We start from the raw sequence: 26,720 nt of genomic DNA on the forward strand, positions 1-26,720 counted from the left end.
CCTTCCGACAGTGGAGCCGATGGTCCCATAGGATCTGGTGGTCTGCCCGCTTCAGCCTGGAGACGGAGCGAAAACAGACGGAGTGGGAAGATGGATGGGATGGTATTTACAAAAAATAAATAAATAAATTGCACCCACAAATGCGATTTTCAGTTATGTATCATTTTATGAGATTTATCTAAATCAAATTTGTCATGTTGTCTTTCAGTGTTTAAAAACCTCTAGGTTTCAACGCTGTGTAAATAAACTTACAGAAAATATTAAACGATTCCAAATGACAAGTTGACTTGGCAGGATCAACAATAATGTTCAAAACAGACAACCAAGAAAGAGCCCTTAAATAGAATCACACAAGAACTCAGAACATCTGAGAAAATCTGTAAAGTGTAAGAGAGCAATATATTCTGTACACTTGTTTAAAAACTGCAACTCAATTTGCATTTAGGCAAGAAATATAAACACCATAGGAAGAACTTCCACCATCTTCAGATGAAATCCTCAGTGGCCATAAGTGTTAGACTAGTTATTCAGGATGACTTGAGTGTTTGGAAATGTGAAACTCATTGAAAAAATAAAAGAGCTGACGTGTTCACTGTTCAGATAATCTTTCCTGGGCAAATAAAGGTGCGAGAATACAATCATATCTTCAGATTTAAGAGTCATGACACTTAACAAACCACACAAGGGAACTAAATGTATTTAACACCATTGAAGAAGTGTGAAATTTCTTGGCTAGTGTCATGTCCATAAGTGCTGTGAGAGTGTGCACTGTGAAACCCAAAGTAGGTCTGTGGCACCACAATGTCACTTTTTAAAGCAGTGCTTTAAGCAAAGGAATTGAGGTTAAATATCTCTGTTAGCTAGCATTTGCCTCTCTGAAGTTGCCAGTGTTGTTCTCTGATCTGCCTGTAGAAATAAAAACGTGCATTTCTTGTTCAGCGATTGATGGAATATCACACACATGACCGATCAGTGAAACTGCAGTTCCACAAGTCTTGTGCCCACAGAGGCTAGAGAGATGAATGGGCAGTACAGAAAGCAGGCGGTGAGAGCCCAGTGAGAGAGCGCTCTGTGCTAAAGTGCCGGTTGAGTCTTATGGGTGTTGGCAGAGTGGAAGAGATTTGGCTGGCAGCAGGCATAAGAGAGCATTTAGCTGGGCCTGGAGCAGCTGGAAGAGAACAGACACACTGGAGCAGACAACATACAGGCGTTTATGGGGAGCTGTGGTTGGCAAGTCAGTGGCATCTTTTAAAATCTCTTCTCAAATCTAGTAAGTCCAACGGATTTCGGGTGGGCTGAGAGACGGACAAAAAGCTGTCTGCTGAAGGGGATCAATCTAACCAGAAATACTGTTTCTGTGCATGTTTATTAGAACTCATAACACTGAGTACTTTAAGTCTACAAAAAGCCCAATTATAATTTGGAAGCACATAACATTAAAATTGTTCAAAAGTGTGGTTTTGATTCAATGACAAACACTCAAAATTAGTCATGTTGTCTTGAACGCGGCCTTAGACTCAGTTATCCACATGGTGGCAAGTTGCAAAAATTCAATATCATATTTTGTTGTTTTTGACTCATGCTCATTTTAATCAAAATTTGAGAAGTTACTACACTATCCAGCAGTTGCTTCGAGCCTTTTTGTGTTTGTACAAGAAGCAGGTCTGTTTTGCACATCAAGCTGAGCAACATTAGACCACCTCTCTAGATGCATTAAAGTTGGGGAGGTAGAATTTTAAGAAACGCCAGAGGAAATAGAGTGAGACCTCCTCCTGCAGCTCTCTCACAGTCACCTCTCTGTCCAGCCCCTCCCATGAGGCAAGCACATGTATACAGCGGCTTCATACAGTAACATTAACGACTACTAATCATTGATGTCATCCCGATGACATTCCGTTATATAGATGCAATTCTGTGAGAACAACGTGCCACTTTCTTTGTAAAGCCCTTTGAGATCATACTGTGATTCAAGGCTCTAGTTAGCTACTTTTTCTTTTTTAAAACATACTTTATTAATCCCGTAAGGGAAATTACAATTTTCTCTTTTCACTCTGTTGTTAGTAACACACATTACACACAGGCCTTAAAATACACACATGCTCAGGACCTATACATGTATACAAATGGAGAGATGTCCCCGTGAGGGGCTTGCGATTGCCCATGGACAGGCGCCCCGAGCAGTTGGGGGTTCGGTGCCTTGCTCAAGGGCACCATGGTAGTGCCCAGGAGGTGAAGTGGAACACATGAACTTGAAATAGCTGCAGCTGTGAGCTAGGGTTAGCATTAGGCTAATCTACCGGCTGTTCTGACGCGTTACCGTTTTCCTCTCATACCTCATCATCAGAACACGGAGGCTGTGTGAGAGAAAAGGTAAACACGACAAATGAGCCTGTGTTCGTGCTAGGCTAAAGGCTAACCCAAGCAGACCAGCTGTCCTGACAGCATTGTCCACTCCCTGGACAATAAACTGGACTACATTTTTACACAATTTCGTTCCTATATGAACTGTATGTAGATGTATGACAATAAAGTCTCTCTTATCTAATAGTTTAGCCTTGAATTAGCTGCAGCCCTGAGCGTCTGGCTACCACTTGAATTACAATATGCTAACAAATTTTTATAATTTGTTTTGCCCAAATGATGCGAAAAATGAAGTGCCTACCCAAGCTTTAACTTATTTCAGTGCTTTTATTTATAATCCATCCAAAAAAAAAAAAAAAAAAACCAGTAAAAAAACAAAAAAAAAAAAAAAAAAAAAAAAAAAAAAAAAAAAAAAAATTGTTGAAATTAGAAATGTTTATATCTCCTATCAGATTGTAATTTCTCGTTATACAGTAGTTCTGTAAACATAAGGCAGATTCTCTTACCCAAAATTAGAAGCTCGGCTGCAGATTTTCTCCAGTTTGCGTCGCAGATCAGGATCCAGCTCCTCCAGTGTATGCTCCGGTCTGGGCTCTTCCTTGGGTCCCACGTATAAAACGTCCAACGCTGAGTTGGGGAAGTCCACCTGACGGTATCACAAATACCAGATTTGGGATCAGTTTATTCCTTTACAGTAACTGTAATTTAGGAATACCCATTTCACAGATGCCCCATGTTTCTTTTTTTGTAAGGAAGTAACTGAGGGACAATTTTTTTTTGACAGAAACAAAGGCCAAATGGTCTTGTCTGTAAAATGATAAAATTCCAGGCTTGCTCCTTGCAACTACTAAATCCCCTACCACTACTTATGCTCCTACTACAGATGCTACTAGCACCACCACCAACCTGTAGTACTATTCTCTCTGCAGACACCCTTTTGCGGTTGCCTGTAGAGCCGGCAGCAGCAGCAGCTCCCTGGGCAGAAGTCCACAGACACAACAACCTGCTGCCCTTGGCAAGCACCCTGCAAAACACAGTCACATACACACAATAAACTACAACTAAACAATCAGGGTTAAGCAATCTAATAAACAGCTAATAAAACAAGTACTTAATTCCTGCTGACTGACCATATGCACAGGCACTGCCTATTTTCAATACATCTTTCATAACTGAGTGATTTCATATTGTAGAACAAGTGGGGCATCTACTCAAATGGCATGCAAAAACATGATCAGCCACCACCGGCTGTTCCTCTCTCCTCACCGTCTGAAGTCAAAGAGCGGCATAGAGACTTTGCCTAGCAGCTCTGGAGCTTTCCTCTGTTTGTTGGAGTCTGGGGAGCCACTGGCATTCTCATTCAGCACCCCAAACAGAGTCAGGCTCAGTATGGACTCCAATGGGAGAACAGCTACTGCTATGGGGAAGTTGATCCTTGGAGAGACAAGGACAGTGTTAGCAGCATGGAAAGATAGTGCAAACAGCATGTTGTTGTTGTTGTTATTGTTGTTGTTGGGGAAAAGTCAAAGAGGAGAGGAGAGGCCAAGGCAACTCACAGTTCGTCCCATTTGATGTGGTAGAAGAAGCTTTTGTATGTGCCCACTCTCTTGGACTGGACCGGTTTAAACAGGTTCTTGCCATTGTGGGTGAGGGAACACATCAGGAAGTACTTCTCATAACTGCAACAAAACAACACAATAAGTATTGCTACTGTGCCTCCAGGTCTTTAGGTGCACATGCTGTATGTGGCTGTGACTGATCAGAGGCTCTGTCAGATATTTATACAGCCAGTAGATTTGACAAAAACCCTTACAACAATTTTTTGAAGAAACAATTTGACCTACGATTGTTACGTGAATGCTCATTGGTTGCTACTGTACAAGACAGTGACACTTTCTGCAGGAGTGCCATATTAGTGCATGTAGGTTTAAATTCCCATTTAGTTTGGTCTTAATCCAAAACACTACGAGCATGCTTGCCTGTTTTCAGCAGTGCCCAGTGTCACAGATTTACAGTAAAATGCTTTCACTTGGCAGCAACTGGGGGGGGGGAGTGCCTTGCCAGCAACCTATTGGTCTAAATCAGACCACCCATAACACTGACTGCCTATGTAGTCCTGGTATTATTAGGTCCTGAACACCCACACACACACGTGCTTTCAGTAATTCTCATTAGACTGCAGTGATTCTCAGGATGATTTTTCTAAAACCTCCATCATTTATTTATCCAGGGAAGCTACTCTGCACCTGCCCACACAGACATGAGAAAAGGGTTAATCAGGCAACATTAGTGAGAACACCTGTGTGGGTGAAACATGGCTGTGCAGCGGCTTTAAGACTATACAACTCTCCTTTACAGTCACACAGTTGCACATATTTACACCTGAAGCTGCCCAGTGCCCCAGCAGTCTGTTATTATGGTCACTGCAGGTTAAGCCTTAGGGCCTCGCTCAAGGGCACTTCAGTATCGATACTGAGGGGCAAGGGTAAGCACTATTTTGTCAATTTCTGTACCTATATTTATCCTGCTAGTCCAGGTGTTGAACCAGCAACCTTCCTGTCAAAAGTTTGCTTCTCCACCACTGCTCCAAAATGGGTAGAGCCATGCTGAGGCTCACAAGAGGTCACCAAACTCCATATACTAATAGACCTTTTTCACAGCAAATGTTTGCACTTGTCATATCAGTATAAGTACAGGTGGAACTACACCCCAAATTGTCCTGAGAAGAGGTCTAATCAGGCAAAATAAGTGAAAACACTGTGTGGGTTGACCATCGGTGTAGAGGATTTAAAACTATACCGTAAAACAGCTATTTATTACCTTACCTCTATACTATTAATTGAAAAAACCCTCCAATAATTACAATTAAAGAGAAAGTTGTATGCACATTTTGCTGTAAAGACAAGAGGGTCCAGATGTGATGTAGTAAAAATCAGCATTTATAGTTGCACAACTCAACCACACATCCAAAAATAACCTCTGTTTCAAATAAAGATGCATATGCAAGTGGAGAGTGAAAATACAAGTTACATAATTTCACTACTACAGGCTTGATCCACTGCTCAGTGCCATCTGTGTTGGCAGCCCCACCACAAGTCACAGTGTCTCAATGCTGGCAATGCCGTGGCATCTACCGAGTCTCCAGATGGATAACACACCAGCCACAACAACGCCAAACACTCAGATCTCAATAAGGCAGCATCATAGTAACACCGCAACAAAATACTGGCTGGAGAATACTGTGCTCGCTGGGCCCCTCTGGCATTGGGTTGTGAGGAGCTAAATATTTTTTGGAAAATATTTTTGGAATGACTGTCACTGCAGCAATATTTGTTGCTGTCTTAAAATAGCTGCAGGAAGAGGCTGCGCTGGAGTAAATAGGCCTGTTATTAAGCAGTTACTCTCTTTATGAAGGCCTCTCTAGCCCAGTGGTTCCCAACCTGGGGTCCGGGCACCCCCAGGGGGGTGGCAAAGATCACAGGGGGGGCGCGATTCTTTATCTGGTTTGAGGTTGAGGTAAAAAAAAAAATTGCACGTTAAACAAATTATGATAATACACTAGAATATATAATGTATACAAAAGTCTGTATGAAAACTATATAATTTGTTGTATCCCCGTTTTTCCTGCCGCCACAGCATCACTGTTTTATGATTGAAACGTGGCGGAGAAACATGACAGTGCTGATAACTCCTCTGCAACTCCTCAGCTTTTCTTAAACATGAGTAGGGGGGGCGCCAAGGAAAAAAGGGTTGGGAAGCACTGCTCTAGCAGACTAGAAAATTACCATGGAAGGAAGGGACTGCAGCAGTTCTTAAAGACAACTAAACCTGCTTCCATCTTACAGTCAGGGTTACGGTTCCTTTTTATTTTTAACTGCTTCACTTTTAATCCAACCTTAATCTCTTGACCAGACTTGGTTTTGGTTGGCGTTCACCATGATGTATAAAATGGTTGTGCTTCGGCAATAAAACAACAAAGTCTTTTGTCTAGCTGATGACTATTCTTCATGAGGACAATAAGTGAAATGAAAGTGGCACTGAATTGATTTGGTTACATTATATTCCCATATTCACCTTTCTGTGCAATTTCATTGTATTCCTTTGTTTCTAGACTTTCAGAACCTATGCAACTGTCAGAAATGTGCTGATCCGGGTCACTGATGAGTGACAGAGCTGGGAACGGAAAATTTGTCTCAGCTCTGTGGCCCAGACACAGGAGATAAAGTCAGGGTGAAACTGGACACTGGCATGGAAGGAAAAAAAAAAAAAAAAAAAGACGTGGGGAGCAACACCGGAGCCGTTTGTTTAGTCGAAGAAAACAAGACTATGTGCTGTGACAGCACAACCCGCAAGATTGTGCTGTGATGTTACAAAAATACTCTCCTTGGTCCTAGCTGCTTAAAAATACATCATAAAACCTTAATCTAGAGAGGTTGCTTGTAAATGTAAGCTGCTGCTGTTGCACTAATTGTAAGTACTTGGCAAACAAGGTAATTATAATTCTATACTGCCTTCTGTCTTCATCTTTGATCTTGCAAAAGTGCAATTAAGTGAAATGTGGGTGGCACTAATAATACTGAACAAGTGGGTGATCATGCAAGAACAAACGCATGAATAAAGGCTTTGATTATCCTACGGCAAAGGATAGAGTACTTCAACTATTAACAGTTTTCATTTCACAAAAGACTGCAAAATACATCCAAGTACATGCTCTATGTGGCTGCACACGCTGAGGGGAAGTATAGAAACCACAGTATTTTCTTCCTCTGAAGGTTTACCTGCTGACCCAGTTGGCTGGGATGCCGTGCAAGGCGAACAGAGTGAACTGAAGGTGGTCTGTGGTGCCAGAAGCTGCTTTGCTGCTCTTCCCTTCTACGCCTTCCCCGTCTGCAGCTTGGGGCACTGAAGGTGAACTGAAGGAAGGGGATGGGGGGCAGAAGGAGCGCAAGTAGAGCTTGGCCAGGTCATAGACAGCCTGTGTCAGTAAGGCCAGGCCCTCCTCCACTGGACTGGTGTGACCTGTCAGAGTCAGGTAGGGATCGGTGTGAGGTCATAGCGATATCATGGTAATTTTTGGGACTGCAAACAGTTATTGGAAGATGCTAGCAGCGGAATAAACCACATAGGTTTTACTAAGCTTTTCATCACTAAAATAAAGCAAGTTCAGACACCGACTTTGATAAAGATGTATCTGATATATTACAGATAAGTATTTCTGTCTACAATATAGATCTTTACACCACAGTGACATACATAATTGTATGCTGCCACCCCCAGGTACTTAATAAGCTGCCCATGATGGGCAAACAAAAGTGTAACTGTGCGTGCGTGTGTGTGTGTGTGGGTGTGTGTGCGTGCGTGCATAACTTACCATTTGATGATTGACCAGACGATGTGGACCCCATCTAAAATGCAAAAATGTTGGTCTTAGAAAGACATACATCTAAACAATGCTACCTATGAATGTGTGAAGCATGCAGTATGTGTCAAGAGCCCACCTTGGGTGAGCGTGTCCTGGGTAAATTGACGGAGTGTCGCAGCCTTTTGATGGCCTCTGTAATGGCTTGGGTCTCCACCTCATCCAGAGCACCGCATAGGTTCTTCAAAGTCTGCACCACCCGGTCCACAGTCTTATACTGGGTACTCTGAAAACAGAGATACAGAGCAGGTTGTGTGTAAAAGGGATATCCCCCTGATGTGTACTTTTGTTTTAAGCTTGTCTTTAAACAGTGAAACTCATTGTTTAACACAATAAATCAGGAGGCCTCTGTGAGAGGAAAACCACCAACAATTCATCAAACAGACTCCTCTAAACAGTATTTCAAACTCAAACCAGCCTTCTGTGTGTGTACGAGGCTCAAAACAAATAAACGTTGATGCCATTATCAGGATTAAGTTGGGTTGAGGGCGGAGCGTAGTTTAGCTATGGTTCAGTCTGCATTAAATTATTCCACAATAACTCACACTGGCTGAAAACCAGATGTGCTATTTCTCGAAACCCTGCCTTCCAGGAATGTCCTCATATTCTAACATTTATGGTATGTGAAGTATTTGAATCGACAAAAAAAACCTTCAGGAGATGTGAAAACACTGTTTGGTAACCTTGTATTATATTATTCAGTGAAAGGGTCGTATTTAGGTGTAGCATCGGAGGTGGGACCAGAGTCTCCATATTCACCGCAGCTACACAAAATTCCATTTTAAAAATCAATACTTTCTACACATTTCAGTAGGGTACAGATACTGTGGATACATAACTAGCTGCACACATAAGTTAACGTTGTCATTATCTTAACAGTATACAAACACTCACTGAGGGACGGACAAAGAGTGTACAGCACAATACCAGGTAATACAAAAGATTGTTTGTTTTCCAAACTAAAGACCTGAAAATCATCAAAATAATTATATTCTTCTTCTTTGAAGGCCTGAACAGGGGCGACATATACCTCATTTTGTTGGCAGATGTCGACTTGATTATGATAGCCTTCTAAATAATCAGCCAGACCTTGTCTGCAAAAAGACACACAAAGAGAGAGAAGTGTGGAATGAGAAATGACAGAAGGACTTCGACTGTGGTTCACTTATTGTCAGTGCTAATCGCATCAGGACAGAATGTAGAAAGTTTACTTTAGTTAACTGAACATAACTTAAGACCGCCATTAGGCAAGTAAACTGTATGTATAATTTACTGTAGAGGCAGCACAGATAGAGTACAAGACAGATTATAGTATAACTAAGACAGAAGCCTACTTATTAATTAATTCCGCATCAATCAAAAACTAAAACTACATATTTAACTTAAACTAGGTCACCATTTTATAGAGCAGACTAGAGATGAAACTACAAGAAACCAAAGTATCATGTTTCTTCATAACATAATTTCTTAACTAGAAAACAAAATCAATAACTACATGTTCTTTCTGAAATTTTCCCAACCAGTGTAGGACTCTCATACCTGGTGACGTTCTCCTTGAATGGCCTCTCCACTTGGCCCAGGGGCTTCTCTAAATCTACCACAGAGTTGTCATCTTCCGCCTAAACAAAAGCAGTCAAGATTTACCAACCAAGCAAGATAAGATGACAACCAAGCACTGAGTCTCAGCGATACATTATTGTTATAAACCACTAAGATCATCGTTTCACCAAATGAGGATAACGTGTTGTAGGTCTCCAGCAGTGGGACAAAAGTTAAAAATGAATCTTAGTGGCGCAACGAGAAACGTATTATGTCACAGATCAGAAAAATTCTACTATAATGTTTATAAGAGCTCATAGGTTAGCTTTATAGAGTCACTTACACCACGTGCCAAGTCTCTTCTCATGGTGGAGTGAGAGAGTAGTTGTAATGTGATCTCATTCTCCCACTTCCTGCAGTTCTGGACGTACTCATGGCTGCCTAGGCTGTGTTTACTGTGGCACAGGGCAACAAAGAGGCAAGGTTAAGAAACCCCTACTGTACATTAAGGATAATAATAAGCAGTTATTGGGGGGAAAAAATGGAAAAACACAGAGACTAATAACTCCTTTAGTGGAGTGGATTGTTATACTATCCATAAATCAGAGTGGATTATCCCTCCTTTACCATGGACACTTCCCATAAATGTAAAATAATATTTGTTTAGTCTATAATTTGGGGGAACAAACCATTTACATTGTGTTAGTATTATTTGGTTTGTTATTTTTGTCACTGACTGAGGTGCTGAAGCCACTTTTTAGAGCCGCGTGGTTATTTGAAAAATAATGCACACCCATCACCCAATCAGATTCAGCCACAGTGTCATTCTTCGGAGATTGTCTGTCCACAATTACTGAAGTTTAGATGTTTTGCGTAGAGTCAATCCTGTGCAAAGGTGGCTTTAATCGCAGCCAGTCAGAAACCTATTATCCTAGAGAAGCCAGCAGGCATTCAGTTGCTATGGTTTTAACAAGTTAGCACTGGTGTGGCTGGGGACATTCACTGAATGAACTACGTTTGGGATTTGGCAGATGATACATAGCTTTAGGCCCCATACTGAGAGGGCTGTCTTGGCTATGATTAAAAGTGAAGCAATGATGTAATTGTTTCAGCAGTTATAGTCACGGCAGGCTAATTATGCAACTTTGAACATTTGGGTGTACTGGGCCTTTAAATCCTGGTATGGGAGTAACCATTCCCATGTATCTTAGATTAGAGGGAGAAGAGAATTTCTATGTAGGAGGAGGGAGCAGGGCAAGATATAGAAACATCCGGCAGTCTCCTTTGTACATCATTTTGAGAGGATGCCAAGATAAGAGCGATAGAGAAAAAAGCTAGAGAGAACAGTTGAGGGCATAACAAAACAAATGAAACCAAAACTCTGTTGGTATTTAACTAAACCAAGTCAGCCAGGGACAATTTGTTTCTCCCAATTTCTAAAATGTTACCCTTTTGGAGATGCATGTTTTCTTTTCAAACAGCAGCAACATAACCTGTCTGTTTGTGTGCACTCACTTCTGCAGCACCTCCTCCTGGCCACAGACTTTGAGCAGGTAGCTGGAGAAGTCGACCTGGTTCAAGTCATCGTGGACCCAGCAGAGAGTCTGACTGATCAGCAACTCCACTGGAGAACTCACTGAGGAGGGCGGAGAGGACGGAGGGATGGATGATGGAAAAGACAGTGATGGAGGCAGAGAGGGAGGGACAGAGGGTGATGGGGGATATTGATGGCGAAAAGGGGAACCACATGAGACCGATGTGAGGGAGGGGCAGTCAAAACGGAAAAGCCAGAGAGAAGGGAGGGATCGGTGGTTGGTGAAAAGAGAGAATGAAGAGACGGAAGGAAAGGGAATGATGGAAGAGAGCAAAAAAGAGAAGACATAATGACATTGAGTTAAAATGCTTAAAACAACAAGATTATACATTAATACACACATTTTATTAGAGGGATCAGTGGTCAAGTGCCAATCATGTCATACTACAATATCATACAATTTACAGTAGAAAAGATACTGATTTAAAACTGACATCCATTTGCTGCTGTGGGAACTGAACTCTGAATCTCAGAATTTCTCTCTAACCGCAAACCATCCTGCCATGTTTTGAACGGCTCATGTGTCAAACCTGTTCTCGAATCAAAGGAATTAGAGCGCTGTGTGGCGTAACAATATTAAATGGGGGGATTTAGGGTCAGCTCTAGTTGTTTGTGTATGCTGCGATATCTGATGTGTCTGGCCAAGGGGAAGACTGGGTCACCCGATACACGGCAGATTATTCTGTTAAGCTACTTCTAAGGAGGTTTTAGCACACCCTTAACGTTGCCAATACACAAACACACCGGCAGACAGATACAAAGACAGATACAGACACTTCGTACACAGAAACATCTCAGCTTTGACCTAAGCACACACAATCTGGTTACTTAACAGACGCTCACATAGACACAAGGTAGAGAGACCACCTTGGCTACAACAATAACAGATCTCCACCCTTCAGAGGAATTGTGCGTTTTTTCTTAACGTTTAGACCAGTAGCTTAAGCTTTACAGACCGGTATGCCTGTGTGGCAGTGGTGGTGGTTGCCCGTGTTATACATGTGTTGCAGTATTTTGTAACAAAGCAATTAGACAGGCTACGCCCTCATTTTGTTAGCGCTCTGAGGCGGTAACGGAATTCCCAGCAAGGCATTTTTGAAGGCACCACTTGAAAAGAGGAGAGAATTCCTCCATCGCATGCTGTTAACCATTTCACACATGGTTGGGAAATGGTGTTGGCTGGGTCACATGCAAAACAATTGACTGTCACACACACACACACACACACACACACACACACACACACACACACACACACACACACACACACACACACACACACACACACACACACACACACACACACACACACACACACACACACACACACACACACACACACACACACACACACACACACACACACACACACACACACACACACACACACACACACACACACACACACACACACACACACACACACACCTAAGGACTAGGGAGTAGCCAATCAGTGTTGTATAGGATCCACAATGGTAGGGTTGGCGAGATGGCAGAATAAAGCCAAAAGTCACTCAGCACTTGTTAAATCCACTGGACCAACGTATTTCAGATGTAAAAAGAGGAATGATCTAATTCCTACATGACTCAGAGCAAACACAGATTTCGCCATCTGTAACAAGTCCAACTGTCAGACACAGGTTCAGAGACAAAAGAAGACACAAATGCAAAACAATAATTAGAAGCAAAAGAACAATCTTACAGTATACAGAAAATGTTAAGATTTTAAGGCTGAAATGCATGCAAATTAGCGCATACTGTAACGGCTTCAGTGACTCCATCATGTTAAGAACTTATCTCATCTATTGCTTATCTTTTTACTGCTGAACTATCCACTGCAGCTGAAATCTCCTGCATGTCACGCTACATAAACAAATCAGTATGTTGTCCTTGACAAATAACTTAAGAACATCTTGGTGGATTGGCAGTTGTAGCTTTTAAATCCTAAAACTCTAAATCTAAACTTTAAATTTACACTCAGTGAAGTGCTTGTCCTCATGTCTGAAATGAGTAATATGATGGTGTTCCCTCCTCACCTACAGCCTCAAAGCCTCAGACATTAACCTGAGCTAATTCCCAGCATTTCTTTCCTCTTTCATAAATTCTACAATAGATCACGTTTTCTTAATCTGTCTCAATTTAATTTTAATCACCTTTACAACTTCTTTCTTCATAAACCTCATCCTTTAACGTCTCCGTTTGTCTTTATAAAGCCAGGTTCCCCTTTTCTCTGATCTCTTCCCCCCCCCCCCTGTATTTCTCTCTCCCTTTCTCCTCTCTCTTTTCTCTTTCTCTTCTCTTTTTGTGCATTTCTATCCTTTTCCCCCTCTCTCATTTCTTCCCCTCCTCAGCCACGGTATGTTAGGAATCCCCAGAATCCAAGTAGTTCTCAGCCAAGCCCTGGTAGAATTGATTGTCTTTCATTCTGCCTGCTCTCGAGAAATCGGCTAAAGGCAAGGATTCAACGATAGAATGACACGAGCAGCAACAACATATATTTCATCTTAATCTACTTTTTAGACAATATATTTCAACTACTTATTAGGCCAATCTTGTAAAGCTACATAATTCTTTACCTTAGATTTGTTTGTTATGTACTTTTCACATAATTACCGGTACACAAGACAACAAGTAATTGTATTAACTTCTTGCAATATTGAGTAAAAGTTGCACAATTTCACCATTTACACAGCAGGTACAAGTCAGAAAGAAATTAATTAAGAAAGATGGTGAGTTTCACAAAAGAAAATAAAAGATAGATGGTCTCGAGTGTCTCGAGATAACTCTTGTTATGATTTGATACTATAAATAAACTTGAATTGAAAATAGAAAGTGTGTGGGGGAAAAGGAAAAAAGAAAAGACAGAGATAATGACAACCGAGGGAGGCAAGAGAGAAAAACTGACAAGAACCGAGAGGAGAATGACACTTGTCCTATGTCTTGTTTTTAATCTGTATATTCTCTGAATTGATGACAGGATCAAGAGACTTAGGACAACAGAGCAAGATGGAAAGGAAGAGGAAAGAAAGAGGGATGAGGAGATGCTGCAAGGAAACAAGGATGGTGGAAAATGTTGTAATGCAAGAGAAGGGAGGGAAGCCAAATCGAGAAAAAAAAAAAAGAGAAAGAGGAGATGTGAAGAATGGGACAGCAAAAGTCAAATGGAAAGATGCAACAGACAAAGACAACAAGCGAGAGACAGACGGAAGGAAATGAAGAATGTGAAAGTACCCTTCCTGTCATCTATCGCTCTCTCTCTCTCTATCCTTCTATCCAAGCTTTGAGTAGAACTGAGGCCTTTTGTTCCAGAGAGCAGCCAACCAGAGAAATCCAAACACCAACAACGTGGGCCAACACGCTGCTGACAACATAAGAAGTCAGACCAGGAAAACAACGAAAGAGACATCATTCTAGGAAAGATCGACTCGCAGCTAGGAAGTGACCCCGGGCAGCGGGGTTACAGGAGGTAAACCAGAAGTCAACGAAGGAAGCCATGAAAGTACAATTACGACGAGGAAAGTAGTAAATATACTTCCTAAAGGTTGTTGCTGTTGAACTCGGCTATACAGAGCGGTGTCTGGGTCAGTTTGTTACATATACACACACAGAGTGCTTAGGGCTAGCCTATATGTAAATATATAAGTTTGGTTGTCATACAAGAAACAATTTTCAGTGGGGTTGTTTTATATATATATTATATACGTCGATACATACATACATACAATAAACGTAGACTTACCAACACACAAACAAACACACTGTACACTTAGTGACCTAAACCTCAGGGACCCACTTAGACAGTGGTGAACTTGGTTACACTGTTGGAATAATATGCCTAACAAAAAACGCCCCACTGGACTGGCATACAGCCTCCAGTGTGCTTGGCTTCAGATCGCAAAAGACATGTCAATCAACGTGGTTGTAGTTTTGTGTGAGTATAACGAGGGGTTAGCCAATAACAGCTCCCAAAACACAGGAAAGGGAACCAAAGATCTTAGTGGAACCTTGGAAAAAAAAGAAAAAAGAAAAACAAGTCTCCACTCTCTTTTGTCCAACATGGCTACTCCATGGTGAGGGGACAAACCTTTATTTGTGCGGAAAAGGAACGTAGTGTACTTCCCACGAAAAAAATGAAAAGAAACAGAAAAAAAGTAGGTGGGGAGGGGGTAAAGAGTTTGGCAGCTGTGCATGTTGTTTCCTCCTTCAGAGCTCTCATATCTGCAATCTGAGCTGCTCACTCTAAAAGGCAAAGGGGGTACAAGGTTCCTTTTTTGGCTGACTTCAATGCGATCGCGTACCATCTGTTAGAGGATTTTCTACATGTCTTAACACTGGGCTTTTCTTGCAATTAAATTTACAGTATGACCATTAAAACAGTTGTTCATTATATCTCTAAAATACAAAGGATAAGGGCTGCTAAAATGGCTTCATTTTCATGATCTAAACCCTTTTAAAAAATTGCAGATTTCAGCAAAGGAAATATCCTGCCGTCAGGATTTTTGCTCAGTATGTTCTAGTGTCACAACAGTTGGTAGCACTAGGTGTATAATCTGTCATATGCTCTTTTTTTTATTTATTTTTTTATTCTGTTAAGAACTGGTTCCAAGTTGGTACATATAATTGACATTTTTGTCACTGGATTCTTACCGTCACAGGTGAAAGTTACAGGCTGCTGAGATTCTGAGAATTCAATGGAAACCTTGACAGAGCAGCTATTGTCACCTCCGCTGTCTCTCTGGGTAATGACAGGGCTCAGGACGTAGCCGGGGTTGGTGGACACGTCACTATGAGGGAATTTGGAGCGCAGACTGGTAGAAAAAACAAACAAACAATCACAACAGAGTCAACACTTTTTTCAGTATTTTGGCCTATTGAGCCAGTGAAAACATCAGGGGCAGCCAGAGCAAGCCTGACATACAGATCAGATTTGCTTGGATGAGAATATTGGATCCATCATGGGCAGTCTAACAGGAAAACTGGATGGAGGGGAGAAAGAGAGGAGGAAAAGCAAGTCTGAATAAAAAAAAAATGGTATTCATACGTACACTGATAAGGTTATATAAAATAATTTTAAATTCACCATTTCTACTGAAAATAGCCTCCATGCACAATAAGGCATCACTCTGTCTCTGAGGTTGTCTCTGTGATACTCTTGGCTTGGGTAGTTGGAAGGGTAAAAGATGATGAAAACACTATGGAATTATTTTTACATTTTCTTCATTTATACTCTTATAGGAGGTTAAGTTACTCATAATTGCAAACTATGTAGGGCGAGTGTGAACCAACAAGCGGGTGTTGACTCTGTTATCGAAATGGAAGTGGATTCCCTGAGCGCAGCTCCATCATCACTCCACCCAAACTAACTACTGAAGAGATTCTGTACAGGCTCAGGAAACAAACGGAGTAGCAAAACATGCAATTACATGTATATATGCAGGAAAATATGTAAGTTTGCATTACACTCACATACAAACAAGAAAAACAAAATGCTATCTTTATCCATGCTAGCGTCATGGCTCTAGGGAGGTCAATGTCGGTCTTAGTCCACTACTTTGGTTCCGACTGAAATATCTCAACAACTATTGAGATGGATTGCCATGACATCTTATACAGGCATTCATGGTCCCCAGGTGGTGAATCCTAAAATGACTTTGGTGATCCAATTTTGTGACTTTTCCTCAAGCACCACTAGCAGGTCTAAGCAGGTCCAACATCTACTGTTTATAGTGGCACACATTTTGGTACACACATTCAGGGTTCTCAGATGATGAATCTAGCATTGACAATAATGTTCTATTTTTGTTGAACATTTAGCTAACAGCTAGTACAACTGTTAAATGTTAAACCTCAAAAATGCATTACGAACGAAAAACAAATGCAGCTGTAACACTTCTTGCCTGCAGGTGGCACAGGTGTTAGAATATTCTTGAAACATCTCCACAGCTGATGGTCAGGCTTGCTCTGGCTTGTTTATATTACTTTAAAACAATCACAGCTGTCCTTGCAAAATAGATAGCAGAGATAGCAGAATGCAGAGATAGCAGAACGGAGAGATAGCAGAACGGAGAGACATCCGACGTATTCGGCGCAGGCAGTACATCAGCTGAGTCAGACTACAATATTACTTCCCTTGTCTGTAGGGGGCAACATCACCATCCAAAGGTCTAAACTGTCTCTGTTATTAGTTTCTTTTTCTACATTAGGTGGCACAAGTTGGAAGGTGTAGAACTCCAATCTGCTCCATGTGAGTTTGTGCGTCAATAAAATGTCATTATTAACGTCAAAAAAGTTGCAAAGCACTCAAATGAGAAAATAAGGTCAAGAATAGTCAAAGGAAGGCTTTATTTTCATGCCAACAGGAAGAATCTTACGTTGCTACGTCTTCACAGAAGGCGACAACCTCCAGGTTTTGAGCGTCCTGTTCTTCCAGGGCTGCATTCTTCACCAAACCTTTTCCTTTTCCCTTGTCCTACAGGAGCAAAAAAGTCAGACAACACACACACACACACACACACACACACACACACACACACACACACACACACACACACACACACACACACACACACACACACACACACACACACACACACACACAGTGTCAGGGAACTAGACACACATGAGACACATAATACATATGAGTAAGATGCTTACATACGTCAAACAGAAGCAGACCAGATGGAGACAGGCAGGACACAAAGACAATGAGTGGCTGTGTATCATTTATGGGCTGCCCAACACATATGAAGTCATCATCAGTTTAACAGAACTGGTTGTAGATAACAAGGGGTAACTCTATTAAAAACACCTCAGAGCTATAAATACTACCGAGGGAATAAACACGTCAGCAAGGGCAAAGGCTTGACACAAAGAAACACACACACAGGTCTCTTAAAGGGGTGATAGAATGCAAAACTGATTTTACCTTGTCATAGTTGAATAATGACAGTTTAGTGGGTAACTAGGACATACATAGAACCTCTAAATCCCATTGACACCTCTTTTCTCTGCAAATCTCACTATTTGAAACTGCCTCTGAAAACGGGCGAATCTCAACGAGCCCCATAGTTGACGTCAACTATTGCGGCTCCTCCTCATTTGGCTCTAGTCTCTCTCTTTGTCACGCCCCAACATTTGCATAGGCTACACAACTGACCTGAGATCAGTTAGTCTTCTGAATCTAGGTCGTGCAGATCTCAGAAATTGTATACATTGTTCATCTGCTATTTTACCATTAAATTCACTTCTGAGACTTTTTTATGCGAGAAATCAACTATGTAGAGGTCCAATATGGCCCGTTTTACAAAAATTGATGTCTAATTGCAAATTTTGTCCGACTATGTCGGAGTTCAGAGGCCGGTGCTGCCTGTGTTGCTGCCTCGCCGCCCGGCCTGCCTTCCTCCACAGACCCCGGCCTGCTGTGAGGTAGATGGAGCTCAGTCACGGCTGGCAGCCCACAGCACTCCACACCATAGCCGTGCCGCGCAAAGTCACCGTTTTGGGCTAATGGACTACGAAACGCCGCTGCTCTGACAGAGCTCCAGGGCCTGCAACTCCCCTCTTCCTGCTAGCTAAATGCCCGGTGTATGTGAATGAAAGCGCGGTCAGCGAGCTTGTTACGCCAGCATTCTCTTACCACAGGTTCCAGTTACTCTTTTAATTATAATGTGTTGATTTAATTAAACAAACGATTGGGGAAATAAACGCCGCTTGTCCGTGAGTCTCATTGATAGAGCCTGCAGCTGGATGTAGCTCTATCAATGAGAGCTAGCTAGCCTCCTCTTAGAATTCCTCTGGAATTGACAAAAATCCATTAACTTGAAATTGGACACCGTTGTTAGCTTTATAAAACATATAGTTAGATGTTGTATAAGTGGCGTGACGAAATTCAAACTGTAAATATACTCAAATTACGACCAAAAATTAAGCTAACTAGCCACAATCTGTACACATAGGATTGAAGGGACAGTCGCAGCTAACGAAACCCTTACAGTTCACAAATATTCATTAACTTGAAATCGGACACCGTTGTTAGTTTTATAAGACATTTAGGTATGTTGTATAGCTAAGTGGCGTGACATGTGTGTAACATGTGGTAAGAGATTGCTGGTGTAACAAGCTCGCTGACCGCACTCTCACTCTCACTCAACGGGCCATTTAGCTAGCAGGAAGAGAGGAGATGCAGGCCCTGGAGCTCTGTCAGGGCAGGGTTGTTTGGTAGCTAGTCCATTAGCCCAAACGGTGACTTTGCGTGGGTATGAGGTGCTGTGGGCTGCCAGCCGTGCCGGAGCTCAATCGAGCTCACAGCAGGCCGGGGTCTGTGGAGGAAGGCAGGCCGGGCGGCGAGGCAGCAACAAAGGCAGCTGAACTCCGACACACAGTTTTACCAAATTTGCAATTAGCCATCCATTTTCGTAAAACGGCCCATATTTGAGCTTTATATAGTTGATTTCTCGCATAAAAAAGTCTCAGAAGTGAATTTGGTAACGAAACATTGCAATGTCTGGAATATGAGATTCTGTCGCGTCTCTAATGTGTGTGTATTGGGGATTCGCTCAACCAATCAGCATGCGTCTCTAATGTGTGTGTATTGGGGATTCGCTCAACCAATCAGCATGCGCTCTAATGCGTGTGTATGGCGATTCGCTCAACCAATCAGTACGCGTCTCTAATGCGTGTGTATGGCGATTCGCTCAACCAATCAGCGCGCGTCTCTACGTGTGTGTACGGGGATAAGGCTCAACCAAGCAGCGCGCAGCTCATCTAAATATTCATGACCATACCATATTTGGAAGAAAAGCTCTTGTTACCAATAGGGCCAAAACACAGGGATGCATAAGGGCCAATAAAATATCAACCAGGCCATTTTCAGCCCAACCAATGTTACATACCCCATTAGGAGACCTTAAGGAACAGTGTGAAATACCCTATATAATCATTCTATCACCCCTTTAAATTGTGAAAAAAAACATTAGTTTAACATTTAACTAGGGTTTAGGTTTTTAAGCGTACATTTTGATTAAAACAGTCTCTGTGGCACACACGATAACAATGATACACCCCCAAGGCGGAGCTGGCTTTTTCCTATATTGGAAAAAAGTCTGTCTTACCAATACATGGAGAAAACATTTTCATTAAATTAATTTTAAATAAACTATTTTTTTAATCTCTCTCTCTCTCTCTCTCTCTCTCTCTCTCTCTCTCTCTCTCTCTCTCTCTCTCTCTCTCTCTCTCTCTCTCTCTCTCTCTCTCTCTCTTTTTTTTTTTTTTTTTTTTTTTTTTTTTTTTTTTTTTTTTTTTTTTTTTTTTTTTTTTTTTTTTCTCTCTCTCTCTCTCTCTCTCTCTCTCCCCTGTTGCTGGGAACTTGCAGTTACACTCTGCTTTCTTTTTTTTTTTTTTACTGCCAGCAGCTAAGGAATGCGCTTCCTGCGGCACAGGAAATGAGAAGTGAAAGAGCCCCGCCCCTTCCTGCACCAGGCTCTGGGCCATATACAAAAGTGCTCTGTCATGGTCATTGGGAATCTGGGACCCTGACATCACTCAGGGAAGAAAAGGGAGAGGGTAAAGGAAATGTTTGGAATGTCATAATAATAGTTTATTCCTCCCCTTAAAAGACTTCTGGGACATTTTGAACCTAACGTTTTTGAAGCGCCGGGGATGTACAGCTTACTTTTCATGTGTAATGACAATCAAACAGAACAACTAGACAAAACTTCATAGAAGTTTTTTTTGTCCCACTGTGTTAAAGCGCCCATATTATGCTCATTTTCAGGTTCATAACTGTATTTTAAGGTTGTACCAGAATAGGTTTACATGGTTTAATTTTCAAAAAACACCATATTTTTGTTGTACTGCACAGCTCTCTCTCACTGCTCAGATCCTCTTTTCACCTGGTTTCTGTTTTAGCTACAGAGTGAGATCTCTTTTCATCTTCTTCTTCTCTACTATCTTTGATTGCACTCGCACATGCCCAGTAGCTCAGATGTAGAGCATGTCAGCTAGCTAACTCTAGAGACAGTAAAAGAAAGCCTGTTTCTCCAACTTTGGTCAGTTACAAGGCAGGATTAGCTGGGAGACTTCTAAATGAGGCGCACATGTAAGTAGTTCTTTTGTAGATTATGGTGAACTTGTGTGTGTTGTAGCAGTGCTTTGCTATTGAGAACGACGTAAGCGTACAAGTGTAGCGCGGCTAACGCTAGCATTAGCCGGCTAACGCTAACGCTACGAGCTAACGGTTGTGGTTAGCCAGCTCATTTCGGACTGTGACGTCACAGTCCAAGGCCGATTTTGAACAGCTCACTAGGAGACTGAAAGCAGGACACATTCAGAAACCGTATCTCACTCAAAACAGCATGGATGGATTTTTTTCAAAGTTTGTATGTGTGTGGAAGCACCAGAGACACAAAAGAACACCCCAAATCCCAGAAAAAGTGTTTTTTTCATAATATGGGCACTTTAAGTGTCAGGTCAACCGAACTTCTATAAAGTAGTTCCCTTTCACCAAAACAACTAACAAAACACCTGCTTCAGTTTAACAGTTGCTCTTGAAATTCATTTGGAGGGTTGTATACAGTCTCACTGGTGCTCATGCAATGCATTAACACAATTTGTAGATCTTTTTCTGTCCTCAATTTGTTTTGGAATCACAGCCAGTTAAGATATAATTTCATGTTATTACTACCAAAAAGTGAATCCTTTCACTTAAAATGTGTAGTGTTAGGATTAGGGTTAGCAGTAAAGATCATATGGATTCATATTAGAGACAAAAAACTAGGGCTGTAACTAACAACAATATTGTCTATGACGATTATTTTCTTGATCAACCGGTTAATTATTTGGTGTATTAAATGTTAGAAAATAGTGAAAAATGACAATCGCAGACCGTTTTCCCAGACCCCAAGGTGTCTTTTGTTTCAACTGACCAACAATTAAAAACTTAAAAAGCAGCAACTCCTTACGTTGGAGCAGCTAGAACCAAAGAATGTTTGGCATTTCGGCTTAAAAAAATTATTCAAACAATTAAATTGTTTACTAAAGCAGTTGTCAATTAATATTCTGTTGATTGATTGATTGATTGTTTCAGGTCTACACAAAATACAGTCAAACAATCTGGCCCCTCATTAACTAACCAACCCTGGGGTGCTGGCTAAGTGTTTAAGACACATACAATATAACTACTATGACCTCGGTTTGACTCCCTTGTTTCCTGTCAACTAAAGGCAAAATGCCAACAACAACAAAAACGGCAACCTTATTACCAAGAACGCAATATCCAGCAGGTTAATCTGAGATATCATTTGGCCCATAATTGTGCAGCCCAGGGAGCTTTGTTCAAAGTGCTGCGCTGACCTGACATAACACGAGTTGATAGAAATCTCTAAGTCAGCATGTGGAACTTGGAAAGGAGGCCAAGCCCGACATCAAACCACCTGCAAGAAAGAGAAGAGACTGGGCTCCTGCCTGCAAAACCTCAGTCTCAAATGTTCAATATTTTTGCAGACTAGCCTCCAAAATGCTGTTAGTGGTTCAATATGATTATTTGCACAGATCACTCTATATTTGAAGATTAACAAAAACAAAACAGAGAAATCAATAAACAGAGTGAGGCGACATAGAGACGGGGAGAGACAGAGAAAGACAGAAAATAAAACCGAGGGGTAGAGATAAAAAAAAAAAACAGAGGGGTCAAAGAGGCAGAGAGATGACACACACACACACACACACACACACACACACACACACACACACACACACACACACACACACACACACACACACACACACACACACACACACACACACACACACACACACACACACACACACACACACACACACACCAGGGTGTACAGCGGGACAGGCCCGTCTTTGTTTCACTCTATCGATTTTGTTGGAGTCGGCCAGGGAGCTCCTGGTGTCTGAAGTCACGGGAAAGGCTTCCTATGATCCACACATTGACTAATCCTTCATCCTTTCTCTGCTTTCACGGATGTGTCATGTGACACATCGATGTGTGTTATGTGTCACTGTACTGACTAATACTGGGAGCACACTGTACAACATGAAGGAAGATTAGAACCATAATGATGGCTGGCCATGCTGAGTGAACTGTGGTATGTGACCAGTAGTTTGAGCTGGTTAATGACACAAATCTAAACAGAGATGACTATAATCCACAAAAGGTCAGTTGTTAGAATGTGGGGGCTGAGTCTTTTCAGTCGGATGGATTTCCTTAATGGATTTTTCCAAAACTATTAGACAAGTTATTTTTCCACACTTTCCAAACTCTGATATAACCATCCTGACAAATGTCTATATTCAGGTCTGGAAAAGAAGTGTTTTGTCCTGGGTGTCTCCTACATCACTTAGTTGGCCACATTCCGCTCCAGAGTGAGACATAATCAGTTATGAAACATGCGATCCATGCTTCTACAAAATGACACAGACGTAAAACTATTCATGCTATTTTTCTTGGGAACCTTAACCTCATGGTTGACTGAAGAGGACTGTCAAGGCCCGTCCACACCGATAACTATAACCATAACTATGTGAGCGTCCACACAGCTGAACAATAACGTTCTATAAACAGTGGCGTCAGACAAGCATGTACTGCACGCTCCAGCTGCTAATAATACATAATATGCGCCCAAGTAGCAGTGCTTTGCCCCAATATAGTCCAAAGTCAATATCCGCCTAGGAAATCGTCTAGTCTTAATCTGCATTGCTATTTGTACTCGTGAATACGCAGGACACAATAAGTAATTAGGTTTTGTTTTTGTTGTTGGGTCACTTTTACTCACGACATGCTAACCGGCAACATAGGATTCCATTCACTACACTAAGCTAAGCTAGCAGTGGCGCTCTGCCAGACTAAGACAATGCATGCACTGAGTCGAAAATGCGTTTGCCCACCTATATAAATATAGAGGAGACGGGTGAATAACCCTATTTCAACAAACGGTGGCGTGTTCCTTTAAACCTATTGAATTATAAGGTTCTGGCATTTTTTTCTTAAATGGATATACAACATTTTAGAAATCTGCTCTTCAGCTGTAACTTGTGTTGGAGACAGGGATTGAAGGTGTCAGTATGATTCAAAACTTGCTGATCGAAACAGTAACAAACACTTTAGCCTTCAGACGTGGTCGGAGGACTCGGCGTACCCTGTGGAATTTGTTTTTACCACTAGTAGCACTACGGAGCAATGTTATGAGTGGGTTCCATGTTTCGTTTATTGGTGCCCGCACACAAGGACGCACATTCATGCTCATGCACACACAATCATCATCAGTCACACCTCTAAAATTACGCTTTTTATTATCAGAATTTGATCCATTCGGTAAGCTTGGGTTATCAAGGTTTTCACTGAATCTAGGCCTACATTCTTCTACTCTGCATCTCTTAAAAGGCCTTTCATGCTTGCTGCTGATCAACAAGGTCAGACATAAAAAAAAAAAAAAAAACAGAAGTCTGTCTCTCACGCTTAACAGACACATGAGCTAGAACATGGTTAGCTTGAGGAACTTTGTGGGGTCTCCCATGGGACAAAGACACACAGGAAGCCTGACTGAGTACAGTAGCAGAACTAAAGGCTCAACCAACTACAGCCATGCCAGGTGGCTGCTGGTAATTCCAAGCCCAACATCAGTGTTGAGTTACACTACACATCTAGACATTAGATACCTCCTTACCTCTCTGTGCTAGCCGAATGGAAATTACCCCAGACGGTCCACAGGAAACCTGCACTTGAATGTTCATTAGTGACTTGTGAATTTTTGACAAGCCTATAAGTTCTTAAAATCGAGAACTGCGTACAGCAACACGTGATGGTTAGTTAACTGTAAAATGTTTGTTCTTCGGTGCTCAAACGTCCAATTTTCGGAGATGTTTTTTTAAACAGTAGCCTAAGTCAGTAGCTTGACCCAATGTTTTCGTCTACATTCAGACATTTATCTGACACTCATCCTGCAAATGACCTGCAAGTCTCAAAACAGTACAAGCAAAATGAACTACAGTTGCTCCGGGCTTCTTTTTTACAATACAACTTTGTGTGGGAAATGCAGTCATGCTGATTCAGCACTTACTGAAGAGATGAAGATTGATTTTAATGGGTTGTGAATACCCATAACTGTCAGCTAAAAAAGGTTTTTGGCTGCATGGGTGAACGTTTTCTAAGCATTTCCGTTTGAATACAGCTTCATCGATGACACTTAATGCCTGTGAGAAGCAGTTTTACATCCGAGGAACTTGCTGCTCGTAAAACACAAATCAACTTCTTCTTTCGATCAGGAAATGACTGATGGGTACAAAAAAAAAGTGCTGTGATAATCTGAACACCCCTTGCTGAAAAAAAATATGGGTCAAGGGACAGACTGTCAAATAGACATTGATTCATTTGCTATTTTGTGATTGGAGGAAATTTCTCAAACAAACAATCTCTGAAACATTTTAATTTATTCCTTAAACACTTTTCATCTTCCACAATGTGTCTCCTGTTTTCTGCCAGTAAACAATGTTAAAGGTTAGGAGACAGAGCTGCTCGCCCAGTGAGTAACAGTTAACTGGAATCCATGCACTACAACATCTTCTAACCCTGCAATCTGTCCGGTTAGAACACAATTCTCATACTAGTGCTTAAGGTGTAATTAGATGATAAAAGAAAAAGCGGAAGTCTGGAGTGGAATGGTATGGTACGTAGGTGTAAGAGATGTAAAAGAGCTGCTGGAGGGCTTTATTTCTGCTGGCAAAGGAGCGATTCGGTTGGCAAGCATGCACAGTGCATGCTGGCTTACTTTTACATTTCACACTATACACACTGTGATGTTGAATCACAGCACAGATAAAAATGGCTAATTCAGACAAAAATTTGCCCGCAGGACATTTTAAAGGAACAGTGTAAGAACATACAGGCATAGACACGCTCATGTAATCTTAACAACAACATAATCATAATCTCCATTAACCACAGACACACAAACCCTTAGTATTATGTTTATGAAAAACTGGTACTATTAAATAGATGAATAGCTAGTTGGTCAAACAAACGGGCACTACATTTTCCTTCACTTTCCATATCTTTGCATAGTTGTGGCTGAATTCAGTCGACAGTCACATCTAACTAAAATCCTTACCATTTTTTTGCTGGATTAAAAGGTCTACTGCACGATCCAAAAAAAACAAAACAAGTAACACTGAATCAAGTGGAACTACACTTCTTGAAACAATTGTGAAGGTAAGTATTACAAACCTAGACATGGCGACGTGTGGTAAATGACGCATTAACATCCAGTGTTGCTTTGCAAACAGTTAGAGCCAGGTCTGAACAGGCGTTGGTGCTGTGAGGCAGGACGGCTGAACTCCAGATAGAGCTATTTGTTTGACTGCTGATTATCACCAACCTACAGCTTGATAGCCAAAGGCCAAAGCAAGGGATAAGTAGCCAGGCAGGCACCACAGGCAGTCAGTGAGTGGAAGGAGGAAGACTGATGCCAGTAAAGTGATAGAGGTGAAGAAATGAACTGAGAGACTGTGAAGACTGATAGAGAAAAAAGGAAAGGAGCAAAACTTAAAGAAAGTAAGAGAAAGGGGGAATAAGAAACAAATAGACAGAATGAGGCATACAGTAGAGGTGACTCCACAGTAGATAGCCCTGTTCTGACTTCAGAGTCTTAAAGTTCATGCGTATCTGTTCCATTTTACACACCTCTGGCCATACGGACACATTTTACACTACAATCTTGCCAACCACAACAAGACTTGGCTCAACTTCGAGTTGACTTACTGACATCCAAACACTAATCTTGGAAA

At 41.5% G+C, this 26,720-nt stretch overlaps 1 protein-coding gene across 1 annotated transcript in view; it reads right to left on the bottom strand.

The window, feature by feature from the left end:
- Positions 1-26,720, bottom strand: part of pik3c2a (phosphatidylinositol-4-phosphate 3-kinase, catalytic subunit type 2 alpha) — a 51,887-nt gene that overhangs the window by 12,479 nt on the left and 12,688 nt on the right. The window contains exons 3-16 of the mRNA XM_039808148.1: positions 17,285-17,382; positions 15,561-15,721; positions 10,835-10,955; positions 9,663-9,774; positions 9,320-9,399; positions 8,811-8,874; positions 7,860-8,006; positions 7,733-7,766; positions 7,140-7,380; positions 3,918-4,040; positions 3,628-3,795; positions 3,268-3,385; positions 2,868-3,007; positions 1-56 (exon numbers count right to left, since the gene is read on the bottom strand). The exon at positions 1-56 is cut by the window's left edge and continues 136 nt beyond it. Of these exons, the coding sequence (XP_039664082.1) occupies positions 1-56; positions 2,868-3,007; positions 3,268-3,385; positions 3,628-3,795; positions 3,918-4,040; positions 7,140-7,380; positions 7,733-7,766; positions 7,860-8,006; positions 8,811-8,874; positions 9,320-9,399; positions 9,663-9,774; positions 10,835-10,955; positions 15,561-15,721; positions 17,285-17,382 (1,663 nt within the window). The remainder of the gene's footprint in view (positions 57-2,867; positions 3,008-3,267; positions 3,386-3,627; positions 3,796-3,917; positions 4,041-7,139; positions 7,381-7,732; positions 7,767-7,859; positions 8,007-8,810; positions 8,875-9,319; positions 9,400-9,662; positions 9,775-10,834; positions 10,956-15,560; positions 15,722-17,284; positions 17,383-26,720) is intronic.

This window comes from Perca fluviatilis, chromosome 8 (genome assembly GCF_010015445.1).
Source record: "Perca fluviatilis chromosome 8, GENO_Pfluv_1.0, whole genome shotgun sequence".
NCBI lineage: Eukaryota > Metazoa > Chordata > Actinopteri > Perciformes > Percidae > Perca > Perca fluviatilis.